The sequence below is a fragment of the Lampetra planeri genome, chromosome 61 (genome assembly GCF_965212315.1).
Source record: "Lampetra planeri chromosome 61, kcLamPlan1.2.h2, whole genome shotgun sequence".
NCBI lineage: Eukaryota > Metazoa > Chordata > Hyperoartia > Petromyzontiformes > Petromyzontidae > Lampetra > Lampetra planeri.
Window position 1 is genome coordinate 1,660,362 of NC_136167.1, and position 26,674 is coordinate 1,687,035.

The window sequence follows — 26,674 nt, forward strand, 5'->3', positions numbered from 1 at the left end:
ACAAAGATCCAACCTATACTAATAGGGTTTTTCCCCTTTTTTCTGGCAACAAAACTGACACCTTTAACAAGGAATCATGTTTACATTAACCACAATACTTGCAGTCAAATGCAAACAAAAACAATACTCTGATAATTTATGCATTGTCTTTGAAATGTATTGGTCCACACCAGAGACAGATTTCTTTGGAGCCTAGTCTCATATGGTGTTCGACCAGATGACGCCAAAAGGCGCACTCGTCGAACACCATATGAGACTAGGCTCCAAAGAAAGCTGTCTCTGGTGTGGACCAATCAGTTTCAAAGCCAATGCATACATTATCAGAGTATTGTGTTTTTGTTTGCATTTGACTGCAAGTATTGTGGTTAATGTGAGCATGATTCCTTGCAAAAGGTGTCAGTTTTGTTGCCAGAAAAAAGGGGAAAAACCCTATTAGTATATTTTGGTACTGGCAAAGGAGGTCCCATAAAGATCCAACCGTGCATCACTCAAAGACGGATGGTACAAGTGCCGTTCGTGAGCAGCTGTTAAGGGCCGGCACATGACGCCGTTAGTGCGGCCAAGCTAAGTTGGAAAGTGTTAAACAGAAGAGACGACAGCAGGCCACGGGGTGGCCCTGCTAGTTCCGGCTGTGTGGCCGTACCTGCCACTGTCGACGCTGATGTTGAGCACAAAGTGGATCTGCTCCAGCATCAACTTTCCTACAGACACAGCACAGACGATTCCGCGGAACAAATCAAATAAACGTGAACTCATTATGACGACGAAGACAACAACAACAACAACCGCCGCCGTTCACCACCAAACGGCGGTGACGTCACCAGCGGCGTCTGTGCCACGCTCGCTGCAATTTTGAGGCCACGCGAAGTGTCGAAGGCCCGCTTGACAGGAAGTCACGGGATAGACCCAGGTGCCATGGGTTGACCGTACGTATGTTTATGTACGTATGTTGAACTTCTTTCGCACAATATGTAGCCAACCGTCGTAGTCGGAGGTGTGGGGGGGGGGGGTTTGCGTTTCCTAATACCGGAAGAGCATTAAGCGCTTGCCACAAATGATGAGTGCGACCTTCTAACGTGCCAGAGATCAATTTTATTTTACCAGATAAGGCCCACTGAGCGATATAGCTCTTTTGCAGAAGCGACCTAACCGGACACGAGAGCTGAACGAAGCGGCTTATCATCGCGTGGAAATTTCTAGGAGCAGCTAAATATAAACGCATGTCGATTCTAAATGCGGAGGGGAAAAAAAACGGAGGCGGAGAAAAAATCCACGCGAATTTTTTTTTTTACGTCGGGGGTCGGGATCGAACATACGACCTCCTGTATCCCGGGCGAGGTAGTTAACATCTCGGCACCGTGCCAGAGCCGCGATGGGTGCGAGTGCGGTGCGCGGGGGAAACCGACCGATGCACTCGCGGTGCCCGTCGGCGCCGCCCAGCGCCCACGTGCGGTACCGCGCCAGGATCTCCTTGAGCGTGAAGACGAGGCAGGGCAGCAGGCTCGGGTACTGGCTGCTCCCCACCAGGCCCTGCGCACGTCACGGCGGGGGGGGACACACGGAGAGGGGAGCGGGGGGGGGAGGAGGTCACACGTTGGGGGGGGAGGGGCGAGGAGACAAGAGGGGTGCGGTGATAGGGGAGTGGTGGGAGGGGAGCGGTGAGAGGGGAGCGGTGGGAGGGGAGCGGTAGGAGAGGAGCGGTGGGAGAGGAGCGGTGGGAGGAGAGCGGTGGGAGGGGAGCGGTGGGAGGGGAGCGGTGGGAGGGGAGCGGTGGGAGGGGAGCGGTGGGAGGGGAGCGGTGGGAGGGGAGCGGTGAGAGGGGAGCGGTGGGAGGGGAGCGGTGGGAGGGGAGCGGTGGGAGGGGAGCGGTGGGAGGGGAGCGGTGGGAGGGGAGCGGTGGGAGGGGAGCGGTGAGAGGGGCGCGGTGAGAGGGGAGCGGTGGGAGGGGAGCGGTGGGAGGGCAGCGGTGGGAGGGGAGCGGTGGGAGGGGAGCGGTGAGGGGGGAGCAGGGCGAGTGAGGGGAGCAGGCTGTCAGTAGCGAGCGGGAGGGATGGTGGCGGCATGACCTTCAGGAGGGCGGTGACGAGCCGGAGGTACGACGCCGTCACACGGAAATCGCCCCGGTGCCTCTCGAAGCCAACGAGCAGATTCCCGTAGTTTCCCGCGTGCATGCCCTCCCCGCTGAGTCGCACAGACGAAGGCAACGCAGATCCGCCCAAAAATACGTCAGGGTCGGGATCGAACATACGACCTCCTGTATACCAGGCGAGGTAGTTAACATCTCGCCACCATGCCAGAGCCGCGATGGGCGCGAGTGCGGTGCACCCAGCGCCCACGTGCGGTAGACTGTTGCAGCAAGTGCCGTTACCCAGGTGTGACCTATTACACCTGGGTAGCACGCCTGGCCGCCTTTGTCTCCCCAGCGCTGATGTTTACCGCCCAGCATCGGGCGCTCGGACGTACGTCGTCGCCGTGAATTTAACCCGGGGGGACTGGGATTGTACCGCGGTGTGCTAACCACTGCGCTACCTCTCCCCAACAATAACAACAACAGCCGCCATTCGCCACGTAAGCAGCGGTGACGTCACCACCGCGCCCAGATGCACTCCGAGGTGCTATGGGAGGAGTGTAGAGGGCTCGCTGACAAGTCACGGGACTGACCCAGGTGTTATGGGTAAACTGACTGAGATGACCGACTGCTCCCTCCAAAGACAAAGATCCCCGGGATAGCCTTAACAGATTGTTGGGGCAAGTGCTGTTAGCGAGTCGCACCTATAAAGGCTGGCACAGCACACGAGGGGGTGGGTGGCCAGCACCAAGCCCGGCCGCTTTTGTCTCCCCAAGTGGCGATGTTTATGCACCACATCAGGTACTCATTTGAGGCTGAGTCGACCTCGGAAAGGCCCAAGACCGGTTTAAATAATCGTCAATGGATTTTGGCCCCGAGTGGGAATCGAACTCAGGTGGCCGGGTTCGTAGCACAGCACGCTAACCGCTAACCACATACACAAGTACACACGTGCACACTCTGAGCTAGCCAGGCAGCCATCCGTCCGTCATTCACACATCCACCGCTCTCTGCGGGACCCTGCCGACACCACTGCACTACGGTGGCCTGTTCTACACCCGAGAAGGTTAAAAGATTTTGATTTAAAGCTTTCGTGATTGCAGGGATTCATATTCTTGGTTCTTTCAGTAAAGTCGCGTAGAAAGATGGACTCGTCCATCTGAACTGCCAAAATCGCTGTCCGTGGTGCTAACGTTAAGAAAGAAACGCCACGTTTTTTCAAATTTTCTTGCTGTGTTTTTTTCACACCTGATGATGATGATTGCTTGTGTTGCAGTCGAAACGTAGTGAGAATTTTATTGTTTTAAATTTTTATTATTTTACGGTTTCCCTTCTACGTGACTTTAGAACCAAGAATAAGGTTAAAAGAGATAGGCGAATAGAGATTTAATTGAGAATAAAAAAACCCACACGTGGCAATATCGTCCCTCCTAGAAGACTAATGCCGGTAAGCAGACCGGTGGCTGCGTACACCTTGAGCCACGCAGCGACAGCTGCTGCTAGGGGTTCCCTTGACTAGACGCAAGCGGGACACTGTAATTGGGTTGCGCCGAGACGTGACGAAACGTGCTTTGTGTATTGCCGAAGAGAAACGGAGTGCGAGAGGCGCGACGGAGAGGGTACCTGGCTGCCCGTGCGGCGTTGCTCACGGGGGACACGGTGAAGGGAAGGAGCCCCGTGTGCTGCACGTCGCTCCACACCTGCGCCGAGGCCACCGCACCACGGGACACAGGTTGACGACGTTACGGTAAGTGTCCCACGTTTTACGACCTCCGTTCGGGCTGGATGGGTCATTCATAATGTTTTTTGGGTTAGATCGCGTTATTTATAAATGTGTCGTAACCCTCCACCGCCCGACACGGCCAAACAGTAAAAACTGTGTCACGTTTGGCCGTGTCGGGTGGTGGAGGGTTACGACACATTTATAAATAATGCGATCTAACCCAAACACCTTTATAATGAATAATATTGGTCGCGAAAGCCTACGTGTTAAACAGAGGGCCCATGTTTCACAATAGTTTTACGATCCCCGTAAGGGCGAGAGGGGCCCACGTTTCATGACCTCCGTTGCGGTACGAGGGCCCACATTTCACGATCTCCGTTAGGGCCAGAAGGGCCACGTTTCACGGTCTCAAGTAGAGCAATAGGGCCCACGTTTCACGGTCTCAAGTAGGGCAATAGGGCCCACGTTTCACATTCTCCGTGAGGACAAGAGGGCCCATACTCTTTGGTTCTTTAGGTGAAGTCACGTTGGTATTTTTGCTACCTACGTGACTTTACCGAAAGAACCAAAGAGTATGGATTCCTGCAGTCACGAAAGCTTCAAATCAAGAGGGCCCATGTTTCACTTTGTCCGTGAGGGCCAGAAGGCCCACGTTTCACGAACTCCGTTAGCGCCAAAAGGCCCACGTTTCACCAACTCCATTAGGGCCACAGGGCCCACGTTTCACAATCTCTGTGAGGGCAATAGGGCCCACGTTTCACGAACTCCGTGAGGGCCAGAGGGCCCACGTTTCATGAGCGGCGCACACACCTTGGCGGCACCATAAGGCACGAGCGCCGCCAGGCAGTTCACGCACGCCGCGATGACGTCGAGCGGCGGACTGGGTACACACGTGAGCCTGCGCGCATGGAGGAGACACGGGGACACGGGGACACGGGGGTACAGGAACACGCACTCAAAAATAACAATTTTCTCGATACGATACATAAAATTTTCACAATGTGATGACGATTATCGCGATGCCGATTGTACCGAGTGTGTTTGTCGTCCTGTGTTTGGTGCTTTGCTGCACACGTTCAGTACGAAGACAGATGAAGAGCCTTTAACTACAGCTCACCCAGGATAAGTCAGTCGTCTAATCACCATGCCGTTAAAATCTATAGACAGCTCTAATCACACGCATGCTGTCAGTTGCACAATACGTGATTACAGAATAACAATTCCATTTTACATAGCGTCATAATTACATCCCACAATGCTGTACATTAATTATATGAGAGCCAAATCCTATTGCTTACAGCGACTACCGAGCAAAATGAAGACCCTCTGATAATAAAAATTAATAAACAAACGGAGAAATCGCACGAAAACAAAAGGAGCATGAACACACGACAATAAAATAAAAGGTTATAACAGAGAGACGAGTCAATTAGGTCTCCACAACCTAGACCAGAGTCCCGGCTTCTCACTCGAGCCGGGCAAACATTCGCAGCTGGGGTAGTGGTGGGAAATTGTCAAAAAAAAAATAGACAAATCGGTGAAATGTCTGAAATGTGAATCTTGACTTAAAGCTTTCGTGACTGCAGGAATTCAAATTCTTTGTTTCGTTCGGTAGTCACGTAAATAGGTAAAAAATAATAAAATAAACAAGAAACTACGACGTTATGACCGCGATCGTCATGATGACGATAATGACGATTGCTTGCGTTGCAATCGAAACGTCGTAGTTTCTTGTTGATTTTTATTTTTTTAACCTATCTACGTGACTTTACCGAAAGTACCAAAGAATACGTCTAAAATGTGATTTGCTATTTATCAGCATTATTGAAAACTCATTTCTTCAGAATAGCTTTTTGTGTCCAGTTTGCTGTCCTCCACGGCACCTCGGACAAACACGGCTGGCAACGTACATCACAAAAATATTTCAACCTAAAAACATAGCCTGGCACAAAGCGCTGCTGTGGTGACGTCCACCGCCACTTAAGCGGTGAATGGCGGCTGCAGTTGTTTTCGTCGTCGTCGTCGTCTGCCGGAGGCGTCCTCACCTCTGCAGCACCATGTAGAGGCGGGAGGTGACGGGTAGCAGCGGCGCGGCGAGCGAGCCGTCGGCGTCCAGCAGCTGCCGCACCAGCTGCACGATGGGACGCACGCGCTCGCAGTGCCGCGCCACGTCTGCACAAGTCGCGAGCCCACCAAAGACAAAGACCCCCCGTGTAACAGAGGTCGCAAACGGGTTTTGATTCCTTACCCGTACCCTACCCGAAATGAGTGACAAACGGTTACTCACCAGTGACTCACGGCCTACCCGTACCCGTACCCGGCCGCACCAGGGTCGCAAATGGGTACCCGTACCCGGCCAGCCGGGTACGGGTACCCATTCCCTACCCGTACCCGTACCCTACCCGAAATGAGTGACAAACGGTTACTCACCAGTGACTCACGGCCTACCCGGGTACGGGTAGCCGGGTATCGGGTAGGGTATGGGTACCGGGTACCCGGTTGCGACCTCTGCCGTGTAAGCCTTGACAGACCGTCAGGGCGAGTGCTGTTAGCGAGCAGCGCCCGTCAAGGCCGACGACGGCACGCCCGGTTCGCTTTTGTCTCCCCAGTGGCAATGTTTATATACCGCATCAGGTACTCATTTGAGGCTGAGTTGACCTCGGGGAGGCCCAGGACCGGTTCGAATAATCGTCACTAACCGCTACGTAACCGGCTCCCCACCACCACATCTGTCATCGGTATAACACCCCCATTCTCCCAATTATAATTTGCATATATTTCCGAATTATTATACAGTAAATGATGTTGGGGGTCTGTGGGCTTATGATCTGGAGTGTGGCCTGAAAGCCGGCACAAGGAAATGTGAATTACAATCCAATCTATGGCTCTCAGTCTGTACACACACAGTGTATATTAGGGCTGAACGATTTGACAGATATTGCGATTTGATTTGCGATTACATTTTTTAAAGTCAAGCCTCAGTTCAATATTCACCGTGTAATAGATTTAAAACATGTGATGGAGCATTACCACATGATACCATCGAAATATGAACTGCTTCCAACATGTATTTATAAAAATGTTTTAATTGAAATCGAACAATCAAACATTGGGGGTTTTGCAGGAATGTATTCACGCAAATGTCCAGTAACATTCCCATGCGCGTAGAACTTCTTTCGCACCGTACGTATCCAACCGTGCTAATCGGAGGTGCGGGGGGGGGAAGGACAACAAACTAAACTCAAAAAGCTTTCCTCCGGCGAACTCGAGGTTTCATTGCAAATAAATGAAATGGGATCGGCACCAGCTGCAGCCAAACCCTTCCAATCCGCCACGCCGACGGAGGAGGAGGATGATCACTCACCGGCGGTGGACACCACGTGCAGCAGCATCTCCACCTCGCAGGTGAACAGCGCCCACGCGCTGTAGCCAAACTCCCAGTGCACCAGGGCGGAGGGGCCGCCCGGCACGGTTGGGCCCAGGGGCAACACGCGTCCCACCACGCCCTGCGGCAGCCGCATGGTGGTCCTCCCCGCGCCTACGCAACGGTACACCGCGTCGTCAGCGCTTCAACACGTTGGCCTTACAGAATATTTATTCATTGATGCTGGAGGAATCCGATGAGCTATTAAGCCAACTATGGCCCTACCGTGCCACCTCCACCATCATCAATAAATGGATGGTCTGATCGCAGCACCACCACCACCATTACCACCAAACATGGTCTAGCCGCTCCACCACCACCACCTTCACCACAAAACATGGTCTAACAGCTCCACAACATGACCCAGCCAACGCAGCCGTCCCTGCCGGAGGAGCTCACCGATAGGACTTTGTCCAGATCTTTCACCACTACACCACCACACCACCACCACACGTCCAGGTGCCTCAGTAAGGGGGGGGGGGTCCAGAGTGCTCACCGAACGGGTAGAGGTGCCTGGGTGCCGTCGTTCTCCACATGGTTCCGTCTTCGGACGCCTCAATGTCGCGCGGCCTCTGCGGCACGGCCTCGGCGTAGCACGTCATCTTGTCCAGGAAGTTGTAGACCTGCGTGCAGGGCAACGTCGCGCCGTGGGCGGCGAGATGTCAACTACCTCGCCTCGTATGCAGGTGGTCGCTTTCAGATGCTCTTCTGTAGCCGTCTGGAACGTGCTCTTCCTTCCGATATTAGGAAGCCACTGGAGCTACGCATATTTAAATCATCTAGATTGAAAACTCATTTCGTTATAACTGCTTTTTGTGTCCTTCCCCACGCATCTACGATTAGCACGGTTGCCAACGTACGATGCAAAATGAAGTTGAACATAGATACATACAAAGCCATGAAAAACAATTACCCGGATTCACCCCTCCAATGCCAAAGACATGAACAAACTATCGCTATCTGTCAGTAAAAGTAATCATGTTTTCAATGCGTGAGTTCACACATACAACGCAGATCGTTACAGGCCTCGCTCACACCCACCCACCCGCTTGGCCGTGGCCTGGCTGACCACGGTGGCCGTGAGCAGCTGCAGCAGCGGCGCGCACGCGTACGGGAACTGCGCCGCAGCCGAGTCCAACAGCATGGCCAGACCTCCCGCCAGGCCCTGAGAAGCGACGCGGCAAAGGATGTGAACAACGGCAGGACAGACAATAACAACGGTAAGACAACACCGTGGCAGGGCAACACCATGGCAAGACAACACCACGGTGAAGACAGCAAGGCAAGACAACCCCAGGGCAACATAAGACCACGGCAAAGGCAATACAATCGCAATGCAATAGTACGGAAGGACAATTTAGCACGGCTATCATGTTGCTATACTGCGGTGTGGCAACCTTTCGCACTGCATGCTGGTGTGGGTGTATATAGTGGTACAGGGTGGTGCGGTGTGCTTATGTAGGCTCGAGTGAGTGCGTAACGTGAGTATGGAGAGTGAGGCTGCCGTAGGGGGCAGTGGGGCACTCACAGCGTCCCAGAAGGCCTCGGCGAGAGCAGGCATGCTCAGCACCTCGCACGCCACGTCCATCAAGTCCTGCGAGCAACAAGGAACATCATTCTGGTAGGTGGCCGGGTGGCTCAGAGGTCAGAGACACTGAGCTGTGACTCAGGGGTCAGAGACACTGAGCTGTGGGTCAGAGACGCTGAGCTGTGGGTCAGGGGTCAGAGACACTGAGCTGTGGGTCAGGGGTCAGAGACACTGAGCTGTGGGTCAGAAGTCAGAGACACGGAGCTGTGGGTCAGAGGTCAGAGACACTGAGCTGTGGGTCAGAGGTCAGAGACACTGAGGTGTGGGTCAGAGACACTGAGCTGTGGCTCAGGGGTCAGAGACACTGAGCTAGAGGTCAGGGGTCAGAGACACTGAGCTAGAGGTCAGAGGTCAGAGACACTGGGCTGTGGACCCGTGCATGTGTGCGCGCGTTTGCAGAGTGGCGCTCGCTCACCTGGGGCTCTCCCAGCGTGCCCTCGTCGAAGAGGCCGAGCACGAAGGACAGCAGGCCGTAGACGACCGCGCGCGCTGTGCTGGACGTGCACTGCGCGCGGGACAGAGACGGACAGCCGGCGGTGATTCTCGCCGCTCGCACCATCGCAGCCGTTAACCCTTTGCACCGTTCCGAGACGTCCGCGAGTCGCGGGTCGCGGGCAGTCACCGTTCACCGCCGAATCTCGCGAACGCGCAAGCGGCGGCTCGGCCGTTGGTTTTATTTAGAGAGGCGCGGTCGTTGGCGTCGTTGTTTTCGAAGACGTCGCTGATCGCAGTAGAGAACCGCAGCGGCACGACCGCCGCACTCTACGATAGCCGGCACCAACACTGCGCCACGGCCTTGTGGGGGAGCCTCGGTAGCGATGAAGTTGTTCTAATTAAAATTTTCTTTCCAAATCGGAATAAAAAAACTGATGATGTACATCATCGGAATGGGAAAAGGTTAACAGCGCACCGTCCCGAATTCCGTGTTAACTCGGGGGAGAGGAGTGCACCGGTTTTTCCATTTTATTAACTAAACCGCACGCCCCCCAAATGTATCTTCCTTGAAGAGTGAATGTGTCCCCGTTTACACCTGATCTCACTTCTCTCATCTCTCACTACTTGCCCCATTGCGTCCTCCACGCCCCAAGTCTCCACCGTCGCTCTCCGTGTGCCTCCCTCGCCACCCTGTGCCCAGCCTCGCTCTCTCTCGCTCCTTCTCCCTTCTCGCTCCCCTCCACTGAACAAACTCCCACTGCTGCACACAGAGCAACCATCTTCGCTAACTTGCTTCTGTTCCTCCGTTACATGAATCCTCATATCATCTCCCCTTGCCAAACCTACTTCTGCTACTCCCTAACCCCCCCTAGTTACAAGCACCCTTCCCCCAACCGCTACCACTACCCCCACTGCTAACTCCCTGGGGTAGGCACTACCCCCACTGCTAACTCCCTGGGGTAGGCCTTGTCGTAGCCAGCTACGACAAGGCCTACCCCAACTCCTACCCCTATCACTATCCTCACCCCTATCACATCCATATCACTACCCCAACCCCTTTCACTACCCCAACACCCCTCCGTAACCACTCCCACCTGTCCTCCTGTCACCATAACTACTTTTACTAACAACCCCACTCTGTATCTCAACCACTACGATCTCACGCACTACTACGGCGCCGCTACGTAAATCGACACAAGACAGGAAGACGACAGAGAGTGCGCGTTGCTCACGCTGCTGCCGCTGAAGCCGGGCGCCCGCAGCAGGCGGCACACGAGGCGGAACGCCTGCAGCTGCACGGCGGAGCGGCCCAGGCGGCGGGTCGCCGACTTGGGGTCGTCCGGCAGCGCCTTGTAGCGCAGCATGGCCCACGCGAGCAGCACGGGGCCGTGAATCTCCAGGTCGCCGAGGCTCTGCAGCAGCTGGTCCAGCTCCTGGCGGGCCACGGAGCCCATGGCAGCAATGGCGTCATTGGCGTCGTCATCATCGTCAGCAGCAGCAGCACTAGCACTGCTACCATTATTCACAGCAATGCGGCAAGTCCTCGTTTAACTCGGCACCACCACTTTCAAGTGCTGTTTGCGAGCACCTATGAAGGCCGGAATGGCAAACGACGGGATAGGTGGCCATAACCATGCACGGCCGCCTTTGTCTCCCCAATAGCGATGCTTACACCCTGCACCAGGTACGCATTTGAGGCCGAGTCGATCTAGGGAAGGCCCAGGACCGGTTTAAACAATCGTCACTGGTGTTAACCATGAGTGGGAATCGAACTCGTGTCTCTGGGTTCGTACTGGTGCACTACCGCATGCACAAAGACACTGTTGGAGCAAGTGCTGCTAGCGAGTAGCGCCTGCGGCCGAGAAGACCCAGAGCTTTGTGTGGAGCGACAGGCCAGGCAGCTTCCACAGAGCGTTAAGCAGCTGATGAAAAGATAAATGCCGCTCTAACCGATTTGGAGCGAGACCTCTGCTGCCAAACCGGAAATAGTCATTCACACGCTGCTCAGATAGAGGAACTCCTCCACTCTCTTAAAGAGCAGGACCACACAATAGAACAAGACGAAGAGCCCCCGTGTAGCCTCAACAAACTGTAGGGGCAAGTTTCCGCTACCATTATTAATCAAATTACGGAAGGTCATCATTTTAAGCTGCACCACCAACTATCAAGCGGTGTGAGCGAGTAGCGCCGATAAAGGCCGGCAACGGCAAACGAGGGGGTGGGTCGCCAGCACCACACCCGGCCGACTTTGTCTCCCAAACGGCGACGTTTACACACCGCACCATGGTACTCATTTAAGGCCGAGTCGACCTAGGGGAGGCCCAGGACCACCACTATCAATAACTTCACCACCATCGACATCGGCACCGCCGCCGCGCCTCACCTTGAACGCGGCCTCGTCCTTGACCAGCTGGTGTTGCTCCACGCAGTCGCCCTGCGCGCACTTGGCCAGGAACTCGATGTCCATGCCCTCGATGAGGAGAAGCGCGCAGAAGTACCTGTCAACACACGGGGGAAGACACAAGGCCATCAAGCACCGAGTGTGGGCACAGGGTGTGCATGCGTGTGTGGAAAGCAGGAGTGTAGTCGCTAGCGCGCTGCGCTACGTGTATATATATACTAGCTCTACTACCCGGCTTCGCCCGGGACTTGGATTCACCACGCCCGGCCTCCTTTGTCCCCCCAGTGGCGATGTTCACACACCACAGCAGTTACTCGTTTGAGGCTAAGTCGACCTAGTGGAGGCCCAGGAGCAGTTAAAATAATCATCACCGGTGGTGGCCGTGAGCGGGAATCGAACTCGGGTCGCCGGGTTCATAGCGCGGCGCGCTAACCACTACACTACAATGCGTTATGCTTCCACATGCGCGGGTCACATGACAGCATTTGACGTCACAGCTCACTTGCTGTGCAAAAACTATATGCATTATTTAGCACACCTCTCCAAAAAAAAAAAGTGTATTTTAATAATTTTTGCATGGTGTACAGTCTGGAAAGTACCCACATGGCAAATTTCCAGTTTCTTGCATGTCGGGAAGTACGCTAAACATTTTGAACACACATATTCACAACTTTGGCTTTTATATATATATGGAGAGGAGATGTAGAACTTCTTTTGCACCGTACCTCGCCAACCGTGCTCAACGGAGGGGCTTCTAACCCGTGCGACCACAAGCGATACCCACTCACGGCCAACATCGGTGACGAATATCTGAACCCGTTCTGAGCCTCCCCCCTTGGTCGACTCGGCCTCAAATAAGCCCCTGGTTACGATGTGTAAACATTGCCACTGGGGAGACAAAGGCAGCCTGCCGGCCGTGGTGGTGCCAGCCACCCATACCCCTCATTCGCCGTGTGAGCCTTCGTAGGTGCTGCTCACTAACACACACACAGACGCGCACGGAGTTGACCACTGACCCGACGCGGCTGACAAGCATGGCGCTGCCCTCGTGCGGCGCCTCCAGCCCCTGCAGCTGGCGCAGGCCGAAGCTCTGCGCATGGAAGAGGCGCGCGAGGCGCAGCAGCGCGTGCGGCTTCATCTCGAAGTAGACGTAGTAGAGGAAGAGCAGCTCCAGCAGCAGGCACTGCTCGCGCAGGCACTGCTGCGCCCAGCACGCCGCCTGCCGCTCCGCCTGCACGAGCAACGACAACGGGGTGAGGCCACCCACCCTTCCCTTCGATGCCCACCGGAAGAAAATCTCGCAACCACTGCCGATCCACCAACCCTCGGTGCCTCCGGTTCCGGATTGCGGGCAGCCACGTGCAGCGTCGCCAACCACCGCCCGGCACGGCTTCCGCCGTGGAAGTTCAATAACCCTGGCAGCTCCCGAGGGGCGCTGGGCGGGCTCGGCAAACGGTGCCGGGCTGGCTCGGTGGCGAGATGTTAACTCCCTCGCCTGGCATGCAGCGGATTGTGCGTTCGATCTACGTGGAGTTTGCATGTCAATACCCCGGGTCCTCCGGTTTTTTGCCCCGACGTTCAGAATCAACAACACGCGTTTATAGAGCGTATTTAGCCGCTATAATTCCACATGTCGATAAGCCACTTCGCTGAGCTACCATTTGTGACAGCCAGGGGTCGCTCCCTGAAAAAGAGCTACGTTGGCTCAGTGGGGCCTTTACCTGGAAAAATTAAAAAAATATTCAAATTTATAGTAAGGTGGTGGAAATCGAGTCGCGGTCATACGTCCCCCAAACCCACCATGTTCCCGTGGAAGTGGCAGAGCGACGAGCGGGAGCCGAGTCGCTCCTCCAGCTGCTCCACGTGGCGCGAGGTGAGGCTCTGCTGCAGGCGCTCCAGGCAGTCGGCGTACACGGCCTGCGGCGCCCGCGGCACAAAACAACATCAACAACAACGCGGGTCTACGTTGCCGTCCATTCATTCGTCGTCGTCGTCATCGGCCACGGTCTACCCGCTGCTGGGTTATCACACCAAACAACCGGGCAGCTCTCACGATTTCGCAGATCCAACGATCCGCCGAGCAAACTGCACACCGGTTGATTTAATCGCTCCATCTCCGAGGTGGAACACTGTACGCTCCTTAGTTGCCGCACCATTATTATAATTAACAAGTGAATTCCTTTCAGCCATGACGTGTCCTGCCCAAGCCCACTTTTGCACAGGGGACCGGCTGGTGGCATCCATCCCTGTGCAGCACAATGTAATAACAGCAGCGTAATCAACATTAAGGGACGTATTGGCAGCATAACACACTGGTCCTCATAAAACAGTCTTAATTCAACAATTTGAATCAGCAAATTGTCAGTATTTAAATTAAATACGTTTGTCAGTACGTTTAAATACGTTTGTCAGTATTTAATTGAGTCTGTTGCCAAGTTTGACGTGATTCGAAGGTTTATGCAGTCTACTGAGACTTGCTAAAACAGGTCAATATTGACCGTTGATTTGGGTCCGTCTAAATCGTCCGACCAAGTCCAGGCCACGAGTCAAATCAGCCTTAGGAACACGCAGCCAGTCATCATCAGGCTGGCTGCTGCTACGGGGCAACAGACTGCGAAGCTTCGCATTCGCTGCTCGTAACGTCCGTATCCCGACTGCTTCGACCTCGTAAGAACTGATTTTGACGCACCACCCCGCAAGATTTTCTGACCGGGGTTGCGAATCGCGGGAATGTAAATAATTGTCGCGGAAATGTTTTTGAAATGTATTTAATACCACGCACCACCGCTGTACCGCCAATGGCAATACCTTAAAACGTGCCCTCCGCTGCACAGTGGGCGTTCAAAATACTTCAAGCGATAAGAAGGTAGGAGGCTATGTGTGTGCCGGGCGACACCGTCCAAATTTGCCAAGTTAAAAAAATAACTCTCACCATTGGAACCTCCTTTGCCAGTAGCAAAATATGACAATTGTTTTTTAACCCTTTTATCTGGCAACAAAACTGACACCTTTTTTACAAGGAGTCATGTTTGCATTGACCACAATACCTGCGGTCAGAATGCAAACAAAAAACACAACTCTGATAATGTATCTCGCAAGCCAATTGGAAGAAAGAAAAAATAAACTACATGGCAGGCTGATGCCCACTTGTTGGCCGGTGTCACTCACCCCTTGCACCACACGGGGACACTGCCACTGGGGGTCCCCCCCTTTGGCTATGCAGCAACAGGGGCACCGAAACGTCCGAGATGAGACGTAATGCAACGGCGCTCGCTCTGGAGTTACGAAAAGAAGTGTAAGCACCCAACGCACGCAAATCCTTATCCATCGGGGTAAATAACCACCGCTCAGCAGCAGCAGCAGCGCTGGTGTAGCCCCAACGACAATCCGGAGACGCTTACCCGGTAGGGGTGCCTCTCATCCTGGAAGAAGGTGAGCAGGTGCAGCACACAGCGCAACAGCGACAGCCGCTCCTCAAAGTAGTACTCGCGCACCTGCAAGGCAGCAACAGGGCGATCGCAAGTGTCCAGCAGACGTGATGCCGAACCGTGGCTCCGCAAGCGGCCAGCACACACCCCGATTCGCCACAAAATCGTGTCGGTGGCTAGGAGATGCTAACCACCTCGCCTGGTGTACAGGAGGTCCTGGTTTCGATCCCAACCCTGACACCTGTAGATTTGAGTTTGCGGTGTCTCTCTCATCATAATCACGGTGGCTAGGAGATGTTGATTACCTCGCCTGGTATACGTGGCCATGTGGATTTTTCTCCGGGTTCCTCCACATTTAGAAACATGAGTATTTGGCTGCTGTAAAATACCACGCGATAAGCCACTTATTTGAGCTATCATCTGTGGCCAAGTCGCTTCTGATAAAGAGCTATGCAGCCCAGTGGGCCTTACTCGGTAAAAATATAAAAAGTTTTGCATTTTAATAGAGTGAATCGGAAACTTGCCTTCACCATCAGCGCTTGCGAGTGCCGTTCATCTTCCAGCACAGCCTGTGGCGGAAGCACAGAAGAGAGTGACTTCAGTACAAGCACCGACTCTCCCGCAGCAAAGGATCAAGAGAAAACACTGGGAATAGCTGCGAGCGGTGAGACACTCGGTAATAGTTACGAATGGAAAGATGAGAGGAAGGATTTGTGAGAGAGAAGATGAGAGTGGAGATTTGTGAGAGAGAAGATAAGAGGTGAAGAATTGTGATAGAGAAGATGAGAGGGGAGATTTGTGATAGAGAGGATGGGTGAAGAGCTGAGATGGGGAGCATGCGAGGAAACAGCTGCGAGTGACAAGACGCGAGGACGAACTGCGAGCGGGAAGACTGGAAAAAAACGAGGCGTGAAATTTCGATTTAAAGCTTTCGTGACTGCAGGGATTCACATCCTTGGATCTTTCGGTAAAGTCACGTAGAAGGGAAATAATAAAATAATAAAAATAAAACACAATGAAATTCTCACGACGCCACGGCCACAACACGAGCAGCCGTCCTCGGGTGAAGAACAGAGCTGTCGGAGAAGACAGCGCCCTAAAACGATACGTGGTTTGGCAGCCGCTCGAGAAGGCACGCGGCAGAGGGGAACCTTGGACAGAGCCGCGTTGGGGAGTCCCGAGAGAGAAGCAGCGTAATACGGGAAGCGCTGCTAGGGTAGAGGTGCGCCACTCCTCCCTATCCCACCTACCGTTGTCTCTCTTCCCCTTGTTTTCCCCTCCCTATATAAAAATAAGCAGCGATACTCCCCTGCTCGTAGGCCGGCAGGGTCCCAATTCCTCCCCCCCCCCCCGCCTGGTGGTTCCCAGCCGCGCGGAATTTCAAGTTGCCGCTCGCGGGGGTTTCTGTTCCCTTTCAAGGCGTTGGGCGTTAGCGTGCCGGGCTCACGTTGTGTTTGGGGTGGGGGGGGTGGCGAGTAATAATAATCTATATATATGTAGAGGGGAAATTTGTGAATTTGTGTGTCTGTTCGAAATGTTTAGCGTACTTCCCAACATGCAAAAAAACTTGACATTTGGCATGTGGGTAGCTTCCAGACTGTATACAATGCACAACGCATAAAAATAGACATTTGTATTTTGGGGGGGGGGGCGCAATAATGGATATCTGTGACGTCATGCGGGTGACGTCACATCTGTGACGTCACCCGCATGCGGCAGCGTCACGCAGTGTGCCTGCTGACGTCACGCACCCCCCACCCCCCAACCCTCCGCGTAGGCCGTGTATGAATCCAAGACAAGAATCCAAGTCTAGGGCAAAGCCGGGCAGTAAAGCGAGTATGAAATAGAATAAAAATGTCTAGATAATAATGAAAAACCTAATAAATAAATGTATACGAAACAATGGAAGAGGTGCAACCGAGTGGTGCGTGGCCCCACCTTGAGCTGCTCCTGGGCCGCGCGGTAGTCCTCCTGCAGGAAGTTGTGCAGCAGCTCAAAGCTCTGGAGTTCATCCAGTCCCTGTGAACGGCAAAGAGTCTTCACTCTCACTGACTCCTCGCTCGCTCACTTCGGCCTGGCCACGTGTGCAACCGTTGCGTTTAGGCAAACAAAACTGTTTCAAATGAGACGGGGAAAAATGAGAAACATCTAAAATTAAGCGGTAATAACGCGACCCCAAAATCACGGCAAGTCATTCATATTAATAGTTATAAGCTTTCTATTTTGCTTACATTTGATCGATGTTTGTGAGTGTTGTTCTATTTTTATGTACAACGCTTTGAGATACTTTAAAATGAAAGGCGCTTTATAAAATAAAGATTATTATTAAATCGTTACGTGATTAGAGTGTACACGGTGGCTTTTGCCTTTTAATTGAAAGCCTTGCTGAGGCTTAAGGCGATTTCAGGAGGGTCCTGCATTGGGAATTTTGGACAAATCCATGTCGTCAGCATTGTCGCTACACGTGCCAGGAAACTGGGGTAGCCGGGAACAACCCCACGCATGTGGGGGGGGTTAACAATGAGAGCTTCGCACAGCCAGATTCGAAAATCCATTACAATAACAATGAATGTGTGTTCATCTCCATATATATAAAAGGCAAAGTTGTAATTATGTGTCTGTTAAAAATGTTTAGCATACTTCCCGACATGCAACAAACTTGAAATTTGCCATGTGGGTACTTTCCAGACTGTACACAATGCACAAATTATTAAAATACACTTTTGTGTGTTTTTTTTGGGAGGGGGAGCTCAATAATGCATATCTTTTTTGCACGGCAAGTGAGCTGTGACGTCACATCTGTCACGTGACCCGCGTATGTGGAAGCGTAACGCATTGTACTGTAGTGGTTAGCGCGCCGCGCAACGAACCCGGCGACCCGAGTTCGATTCCTGCTCACGGCCACCACCGGTGACGATTATTTTAACCGGTCCTGGGCCTCCCCTAGGTCGACTCAGCCTCAAACGAGTAACTGGTGTGGTGTGTGAACATCGCCACTGGGGAGACAAAGGCGACCGGGCATGGTGAATCCAAGTCCCGGGCGAAGCCGGGTAGGAAAGCTAATTGTTTATATAGAACATCCAAATACGACTCCATCACAAGACACTCGAGAGAGAAAGAGTGGGCACGTGTTGGCCATCGGCAGATGAGAAGAGGAAGTGTCTTGAAGTTGAACAGGAGCAGGGAGCCAACAGCACAGGCGGCTGGGGGAAGATAGTTACAGACCCTGGCGGCAGCAGAGGAGAATGAACGACTTCCGGTTGTTTAAAGGTTGATAAAGAGATGGTTGCTAGAGTGGAGGGGAGTACAATGAGATGAGGGGAGAGGTTGGAGAGTGCGTGGAGGAGAGTAGTGTGAGATGAGAGGTAAGAGGCAGGAGAGGGTGTGCAGGTGAGTAGAGTGAGATGAGAGGTAAGAGGCAGGAGAGTGTGTGCAGGTGAGTAGAGTGAGATGAGAGGGGAGAGGTTGGAGAGCACGGAGGTGAGTAGAGCGAGATTAGAAATAGCTGGATGCATGGAGCTGAGTCGAGTGAGCAGAAGGGCAGAGTGCGAGGAGGTGAGTAGCCTGAGATGCGAGGGGAGGGCCAGGCTGCCCTACCATCTAACGGCCATCTTGCAACCCAAGCCTAACACACACCTGGCAATCCCAGGCGGCATCCCATCCAAATAGCAACCAGGCTCAAACCCCGCTTTAGCTTCCGAAATCGGACGAGACCGAGGGCTACATTTCGATTTAAAGCTTTCGTGACTGCAGGGATTCATCTTCTTGGTTCTTTCGGTAAAGTCATGTAGAAGGGAAGTAATAAAATAATAAAAATAAAACATAATAAAATAATTCTCACGACGTTTCGGCCACAACGCAAGCAGCCGTCCTCAGGTGAAGACCAGGTCTGTCGGAAAGACAGCGTCTGAAATGCTGTCTTTTCTGTTTAATTTTTATCATTTCATTATTTCCCTTCTACGTGACTTTACCGAAAGACCCAAGAAGATGAGACCGAGGGCGTTGGCTGGCGTCTCCGTCACGGCCGGTGACCGACGGACCTACTTTGCCGCGATGTTTTCAAACACAAAACACCGCCGCGAGCGGCACCTCACCAGGAATTCGCTGAGCTTGACGCTGAAGCCCTTGAGGGATTCATCCGCCTCCTTGTCAGCCTGCAGCTTCTGCGCAGAGGCGTTGCTGCGGGATAGTGGCATGCATTCGCTACAAGTTAGAAGTACAATCGACATTGGTATCACATCGGCCGCGTGGGAGAGACCTGTCTGCCGCGTGTCCTCAAAAGATTATTTAGGTCGTTTTGGTGCGATAAACGTTCAAATGATGGGCAACTTTTTTGAGCTATCATTTGTGGCCTGGTCGCTTCTGAAAAATAAGTTAATACCCTCAGTGGGCTTTGCCTGGTAGGATGGGGATGGTTGAGTTTCATTTGTATGTGTTTGGGTGATTTGTTTACACTTTCTTATACTGTGCACTCCTATCATGTTTTTGTATTGTTTGTTGTTATTGTTGTAACGTTTTTACCCACCTCCACTGGACATCTGTGAATTCCTCGAGTATAAATAAATATTCTGATTCTGTAATGCCGGGGCAAGTTCCGGGTTGGGCTGTCCCAGCATCTAGTCAAGTAAAATTTTTGATGTATATACTGGGTGCCTTTCTGGCACAAACCTGCCACTCAATGACACGAGTGTACGTTCAATGTTGGCGCTCCCCGAAATACATCTCGCCACAGTGGCGAGATGTTAACTACCTCGCCTGGGATACAGGTCGTGGGTTCGATCCCGACCCTGACGCGTGTATATTTGGAGTTTGCGTGTCTCTCTCCTCTCCCCACAGTGGTCACGTGGATGTTTCTCTGGGTCCTTCGGTTTTTCCCTCCACATTTAGAATCATGTGTTCTAGAGTATTTGGCTGCTATCAATTTCCACATGATCATAAACCACTTCTTGGAGCGATAATTCGTGGGCAGGTCGCTTCTGAAAAAGAGCTACATAGCTCAGTGGGCCTTACCTGGTACAATAAAAATAGTTGAGTTTTAGTTTAGAAGCAGCAACACAAAAAAACAACCGCCATTTGCCACTAAGTGGCGGTGACGTCACCATGGCGCTTGGGCCAGGCTATGTGGACTTTACGGCCACGTGAAGTGTCGAAGGCCCGCTGGCAAGAGGTCATGGGACAAACCCAGGTGCCATGGGTTGACGGACTGAGATGAATGGCAGATGCACCACCTATGCCCCCCACTGTACCAACACAAACACACACACACGCCTCCTACCTGGGCACTTTGAAGAAAGCCAATCCCTGCTCCAGGCGTTCAAAGTGCTTGTCGAGTTCATCCTTAATTTGCTCCTGACAACACACAGAGGGAAAGCAAACACACACACACGTGTTAATGCCTTGGCAGCCAAGATCTCCGTTGTCCAAATCAGCCACAACTCAACGCTCCAACGTCGTAAGCAAAACATCACCGAGATTTGCGGATGGTTAATTGCGTCAGCAATGCAGTATGCATCTCTTCTCAAGCTGTTAACTTTATGGCCCAGGACTTGAAAACACCTCGTTGGAAGTCTCACCGGGGTCTCACCTGATTAAAATAAGTCACCTGCAAATAGATGTACAGCCCCCTTTTGGTCAATCCACTGCTGGATGAGGGCCTCCCCCAGCCCCATGCCGTACAGAATAAGGGGCTGGTTGGATCATGTCACTGCGTTGGTCAGTGCGGTATTATTTAGTCATTTCAATATTTCACCTGGAATATTCGTTGAGAGGCAACATCTAATATGCATGGCTGTCCCGAGCGACACTTTCCTTTACATCGCAAGCATATAATGAAGTATACACAAACATTTGAAATGTTTGTATAGGTTAGTGAAGGTAGGGAACAATTATTGGGAGCATAGTACAGTACAACGATCGATATTGTTGCACTGTGTTCAGCCGACAACCTAGGTCCGAAGCAACCTATAACACCTGTTTAATGCATGGTGGGGTCACCTGTCAAAGCAATATCCGGGTTAACCCAGCTAAGTTACCAAAATCTGATGAATTCGAGAGCATTTAGGTTGATTTGGTCAGAGGCATTGACAGACTGCCTGACAGTGATGAGTGGGACATAGGCTAAACAACAAGTAGTACTATGATGATGATGGAGGATGGATACCAGGCCAAGCGTCTGTCCTTCCCCCGCACCTCCGATTAGCACGGTTGGCTACGTACGATGCGAAAGAAGTTCAACGTACATACACAGAGGGATTTCAGAATCACCCACCTCTTCCCTCAGTGCACTCCTGCCAAGGACAATATTCCACAGCTCACGGCAGCTCCTGCAGCAAGGGAATGGGGAAGACAGTAGCTCTCATTATGAAAGGATAAACACGTGTGTGTACAGCATTCCCTCGTTATTCACGAACTTGCTGTCCGCGATGTTGGCTATCCGCAAAATGCATCTGGAACTCCAAACGACGGCATCGAGAGAGAAAGAAAGTGATGAGATAGAGTGATGAGAGAGAAAGCTTGTTTACGCATTTATTTAGGCCAACATCATTATCCACGAAACTTTGCATCTCCGGAACGTATCCCTTGCGAATAACGAGGTAATACTCTCTTTGGTTCTTTCGGAAAAGTCACGTAGAAAGAAAAAATGTATTAAATAATAGCATACGACTTTTGATTGCAACACAAGCAATCGTCATCAGGTACGAATGAAAGAGAAAACAAAGCTAGTAAACTTAGAAATATAATGCAATACAACACAGAGAGTCGGCTAACACAACATTCAACACCCTACCTGGTTGATTACGTTCTTCCAAAGAGTGCTAAATTTGAGAGAGAGACAAAACACAGACACGGAGACACAAAGACAGACACATAAGCAGAGAGAGATAACACAGAGAGAGACGCACACATAGGTAATACTGTACACGATGCTTAAATGTCTACAGCAACTCAACACGCTTAACGCATCTCATAAATCATCTACTCTTCCAATACCCTGCTGCAGTTTAGCCAAGGGAGAGCCCCCCGTGGCGAACTAAAACTATATGAAACTATTTTACAGGTAGGAACAACAGGCTCCACACTGCCCACCAGGGATTATTTGTCTGTTGTGCATATTTGTTTGTCGTGCACGAATGCGCAGTCCAACCAAGTTCCTACCTGCCCACTCCGAAGGAACGTGTTTTTATCTTACCAGGTAAAGCCCACTGAGCGATATAGCTCTTTATTTCAGAAGCGATCTAGCCACAAATGACATATCAACTAAGCGGGCTTATCATCACGCGGACATTTATAGCGGTAGCCAAATCATTTCAATACTTGATGTTGATTCTCAATGTGGAGGGGAAAAAACCGGAGGACCCGGAGAAAAATCCACACGACCACGGGGACCAAGAGAGAGACACCGCAAACTCCAAATATACATATCATGTGGAAATTTATATTAGTAGTGTCATTCAGACTCTGTCTACTCGACAGACCTGATCTCCACTTGAGGACGGCTGCTTGCGTTGTGGCCGAAACGTCGTGAGAATTATTTTATTAGGTTTTATTTTTATTATTTTATTATTTCCATTCTACGTGACTTTACCGAAAGAAGCAAGAAGATAGCCAAATACTCTCAACGCGTGATGTTGATTCTGAATGGGGAGGGAAAAAACCGGAGGACCCGGAGAAAAATCCACGCGACGACGGGGAGAGACACGCAAATTCCAAAAATACAACGGGAGTCATTGCCAGGGTCTGGATGGAAACCACGACCTCCTGCATACCAGGCGAGGGAGTTAACATCCCTCGCAAGGTGTCCACAAACACAGCACTGCCCTGCCAATGGGCAGCAGTCTGCCAGTACGGGGAGGCGATGTTGAATTAATCGCAGGTCAAGTATTGAACATGGCCAATTTGGAGCACGATGCTGGCACCCACACAACCCACTCTAGGAACACACGGTTCTAACTCGTGTAAGGTGTGTATTAATTATCTTTGGTTCTTTTGGTGAAGTCACGTAGGTGAAAATAATAATAAAAATACAATTAAAATAACTAAATTAAATCACTGATTTTATTGAGTTATTTTCATTTTATTTTATAACTAAATTAAATCACTGATTTAATTTAGTTATAAAATAATATAAAATAAAATGAAAATAACTAAATTAAATCACTGATTTAATTTAGTTATTTTCATTTTTATTTTCATTTTATAATTTTTTTGATTTTCACCTACGCGACTTTACCGAAAGAACCAAAGAGTATGGATCCTTGCAGTCACGAAAACTTCAAAGCTAGAATGTGTATTGATTAAAAACAAATGAGATAATTATCTGATAAAGTCACGAATGACATCTGAACGACTTGCAGAGCCTCGGCCGCGCACTTTAATCAACCCGCGATGACCAAGGGTAGTCAAATAATGGTCAAACAACCCCGGCCTTCAGAATATCTGACATCGGAGGAATCCGATGAGCTATAAAGATCTTTTTCACACACCTTGAGATGAACATAAACGTGCTGTATCGTACAGGGCGGCTTAGCTGTCTTGTGACCCCTAACATTTGCATTCCCTTTGACTATAAATGTATGTTTTAAAATAAACGTTAATACAAAAAAAAAGTTTTTTTAACAGAATCAAATGGGGGTCACAAGACATGTGGACCACCCTGTATTGAGGGGAGCGGTGGCGCAGTGGTTGGCACACTGAGCTTCTTGGACCTTGCACCAACCTCAGTTCAGTTCATTTATTGGCTCTTGAATCGGGTGCAACCGCAACAAACAAAAATACGAACAAGAACACGTCTTAAAGTGACTACACGCAAATCAGAAACATCCAGGAAAAAAACAGCAAAGTCTTCAAGAAAAAGCACCGCATTTCAACGCTGTGCAAAAATCCCAGTGGGATTCAAGTCAAACAATAACAACCATAATAAGACAATTTAGATTAAAGTTATAAGTCTAACTCTGTACGACAACAAACAAATATGGCTAAACCAAAACGTTTTCGAAATCACCAAAATAAAGCAATAATGAAACAGTGATCAAAGGAACTGTGATTGAGATTTAACAATAAACGATCTACATACCATGTACGAGACCAAACTTTACAAGCCAGTGGTTATCGACAGTAGCCCAGTGATATTCGAAATGTTCCTGCAACAGGCGGTCAATCCGAACCGTTCGACAACCGGCACCGATCAGCGTGGCGAATGAAGTTTATCACGGGAGGGGGAGTGGTGGCGCAATGGTTAGCGCACTGAACTCTTTGTCAACCCCCCCACCCACCCGAGTTGAGATTCCGGGCCACGGCTAACATCAGTAGCCCGGTGCTACTGATGGTGGGCATTATCTGGTAAAGTTAAACATAGTTTAATAGTTTACAAACCTGAATGGCCGCTCACCCACCCTCCCTTCATCATCGCGGTGAATTTACGGTCAATCTCCCGTGATAAGACACGGCTATGATTCGGTATTAACACGGCAGTGGAGTGAACACGGCTGTCGTGGTGGGTAAACTGTTCCGCGGCTGTGTCAACGTGTTCAGCGCTGCTGCTGCTGCTACCTGAGGGCGAGGCCTGTGCCGGGCATGGTACCACCGGCGTCTCCCGCCAAGGGCCGCTTCTTTGCGTCGGCTCGGCGAAACGAAGACGGAGACGCGGCGCGCGAGCAGCCGCAAGCGACGGGGGCTTCGGGGACACAACAACAACAGCAGTAACAACAAGAATAACAGCGGCGGCGGTGGTGGTTGCTGCTGTTGCTGCTACTGCTGCAACAGTCGCGCACATGGGGAGCGGGCAGCGCCGATCTTGCCGCGCGCCTTCAACGAGGAAGGAGAGGCTAGCGGGCGGCCATCTTACGTAGGGACACTCACCCCCCACACTCCTACCCCCCCATTCAACGAGGGGGGGGGGGACGCTTGCACCCATCCCCCCATCCAACAAGGGGGGGGGACGCTTACATCCCCCATCCAATGAGGGTGGGGGGGGATTGGAGCGGGCGGCCATCTTACGTTGGGACGCTTGACCCCCCCCCCTATCGAACAGGGAGGTTAAAGCGGGCGGCCATCTTACGTGGGGACGCTTGCATCCAATGGAGGTTAGAGCGGGCGGCCATCTTACGTGGGGACGCTCACGGGGGGGGGGGCGGGGTTATCGGGCGGCCATCTTACGTGGGGAAGTTCTCAACGTGCGGACGTCTTCAAGTGGAAGTTGATCTCCCCACTGACCATCGACTTGCCCATCTGTAAGATGCGTCTGCCATTCTTCTACTCCAGTGGTGGGTGTCCATCTAGGACCCCATTCAAACCCACAGTGGCCTGGTGTCAGCTAGCTGAGGATAGTTGCAAGGAGGAATTTGCCGCGAAGCCGCTCGGCGGGCGCCCCATCTACGACCTCGCCACCACCAAGCGACGGGGCTGACCCCGCTTCCCCCTGACCGCCCCCCACATAAACACACCCTCACACATTTCCCCCCATATAGCTCCGAGGGGAGGTCTCCTGGCCGGCAGGTTTTCACCTGAAAAGCCCTCATAGGGATAATCTTCACGGTTTCCTGCGGCCGGGGAATTGGGCGACCTCCCCCGATGCTTATTCACACCACGGCGCTGTGACCTTGGTTGAGATTGCATGATCACAGGGGGGGCGGTCCAGCAACCACGGTTGAAACGCACCCCCCACACACATGTATCGGCAAGGCAGGCAGGGGTCCGCCCCCACGAACGAAGGGGAAGCCAAGGGGAGCGGCTGATTGGCATGGCGGGTGAGCGCGGGGACCGCCGCCGCTCAGCAGCCCACAACGAGCCTTTGTTACGGAAACCGCGGCTGATTGGCAATAACAAAGGCGCCCGTGGGCCACCGTCGGCGCCGCGGCCAGCGGGTGCCCATTGTTAGGGAAACCGGGAATGCGGCTGAACCGGTACGGCGACCTGATTGGCCGAGAGGGCCCTCGGGTCGGAGGTCATTGATGTAGGTTAAGGATAAAAGGGGAGCGCAGACAGGTAGAGGGACTCTTGCTCCAAAAGTCAGCCCTCGGGACGGTCTCCAGTGCGGCCACTCGAACGTCCATGTGACGCGTCGAGGTGAGCAGCGAGGACGAGACCAACGGAGCGCCGTAAGCATCTACCTGTGAGTAAGAGGAGTCTAGTGAAACTAACACTGCTTAGAGTCCATCACATTAGATAAATCGGGTACATACCCTCGGGCGATAGTGTAGGCCTGCCTTGTCGATCCTTACTGACGTAACAGTGAATCGCAGTCGGCCGGTAATAAATCATTAATAACTAATTGTAGCCTCGTGTGGTTTCGACGAGAGTGTGTGGTGCTGTGTGTTCGTACGCTCACTGCATGTGTAGTCCGCGCTCCACGGGTGTACGCCCCCTCTGGCTGCTGTGGACCCCGCACCACGTACGGACTAAACCCCCCCTTACGCATGCCGTCTCGCAGCCCTTTAAACCTCCCGTAACGAGAACACCAATCGGAACCGCAGACGCGAGCGAAGCCATTCGCCCTCTGATCCCTGACCTCCCGTTCAGAGCGTGTGATTGCTGCGTGGGGCTGTGTGAGGGGAGGCGTCGCATTTGATTGGCGGAGAGGCAACGCAGTATTTACAGGCGTACAGGAGC

The 26,674-nt window shown here is 52.1% G+C and overlaps 1 protein-coding gene across 2 annotated transcripts in view; it reads right to left on the reverse strand.

Annotated features, from left to right (window-relative positions):
* The window catches only part of NUP188 (nucleoporin 188), a 55,299-nt gene extending 30,419 nt beyond the window's left edge, over positions 1 to 24,880 (reverse strand). The window contains exons 1-22 of one of the 2 annotated variants that reach the window (XM_078619178.1): positions 24,617 to 24,880; positions 21,336 to 21,390; positions 20,343 to 20,416; positions 19,162 to 19,246; positions 17,006 to 17,086; positions 15,592 to 15,636; positions 15,041 to 15,133; positions 13,440 to 13,556; positions 12,656 to 12,870; positions 11,622 to 11,736; positions 10,471 to 10,671; positions 9,219 to 9,308; positions 8,744 to 8,809; positions 8,261 to 8,380; positions 7,712 to 7,838; positions 7,156 to 7,329; positions 5,837 to 5,963; positions 4,602 to 4,689; positions 3,692 to 3,768; positions 2,067 to 2,181; positions 1,407 to 1,530; positions 644 to 701 (exon numbers count right to left, since the gene is read on the reverse strand). In XM_078619178.1, coding sequence (XP_078475304.1) covers positions 644 to 701; positions 1,407 to 1,530; positions 2,067 to 2,181; positions 3,692 to 3,768; positions 4,602 to 4,689; positions 5,837 to 5,963; positions 7,156 to 7,329; positions 7,712 to 7,838; positions 8,261 to 8,380; positions 8,744 to 8,809; positions 9,219 to 9,308; positions 10,471 to 10,671; positions 11,622 to 11,736; positions 12,656 to 12,870; positions 13,440 to 13,556; positions 15,041 to 15,133; positions 15,592 to 15,636; positions 17,006 to 17,086; positions 19,162 to 19,246; positions 20,343 to 20,416; positions 21,336 to 21,390; positions 24,617 to 24,642 — 2,273 coding nt within the window. In that variant the 5' untranslated portion in view covers positions 24,643 to 24,880. The remainder of the gene's footprint in view (positions 1 to 643; positions 702 to 1,406; positions 1,531 to 2,066; positions 2,182 to 3,691; positions 3,769 to 4,601; positions 4,690 to 5,836; positions 5,964 to 7,155; positions 7,330 to 7,711; positions 7,839 to 8,260; positions 8,381 to 8,743; positions 8,810 to 9,218; positions 9,309 to 10,470; positions 10,672 to 11,621; positions 11,737 to 12,655; positions 12,871 to 13,439; positions 13,557 to 15,040; positions 15,134 to 15,591; positions 15,637 to 17,005; positions 17,087 to 19,161; positions 19,247 to 20,342; positions 20,417 to 21,335; positions 21,391 to 24,616) is intronic. The other variant, XM_078619177.1, reaches the window with a different exon arrangement.
* Positions 24,881 to 26,674: the final 1,794 nt, after the last annotated feature.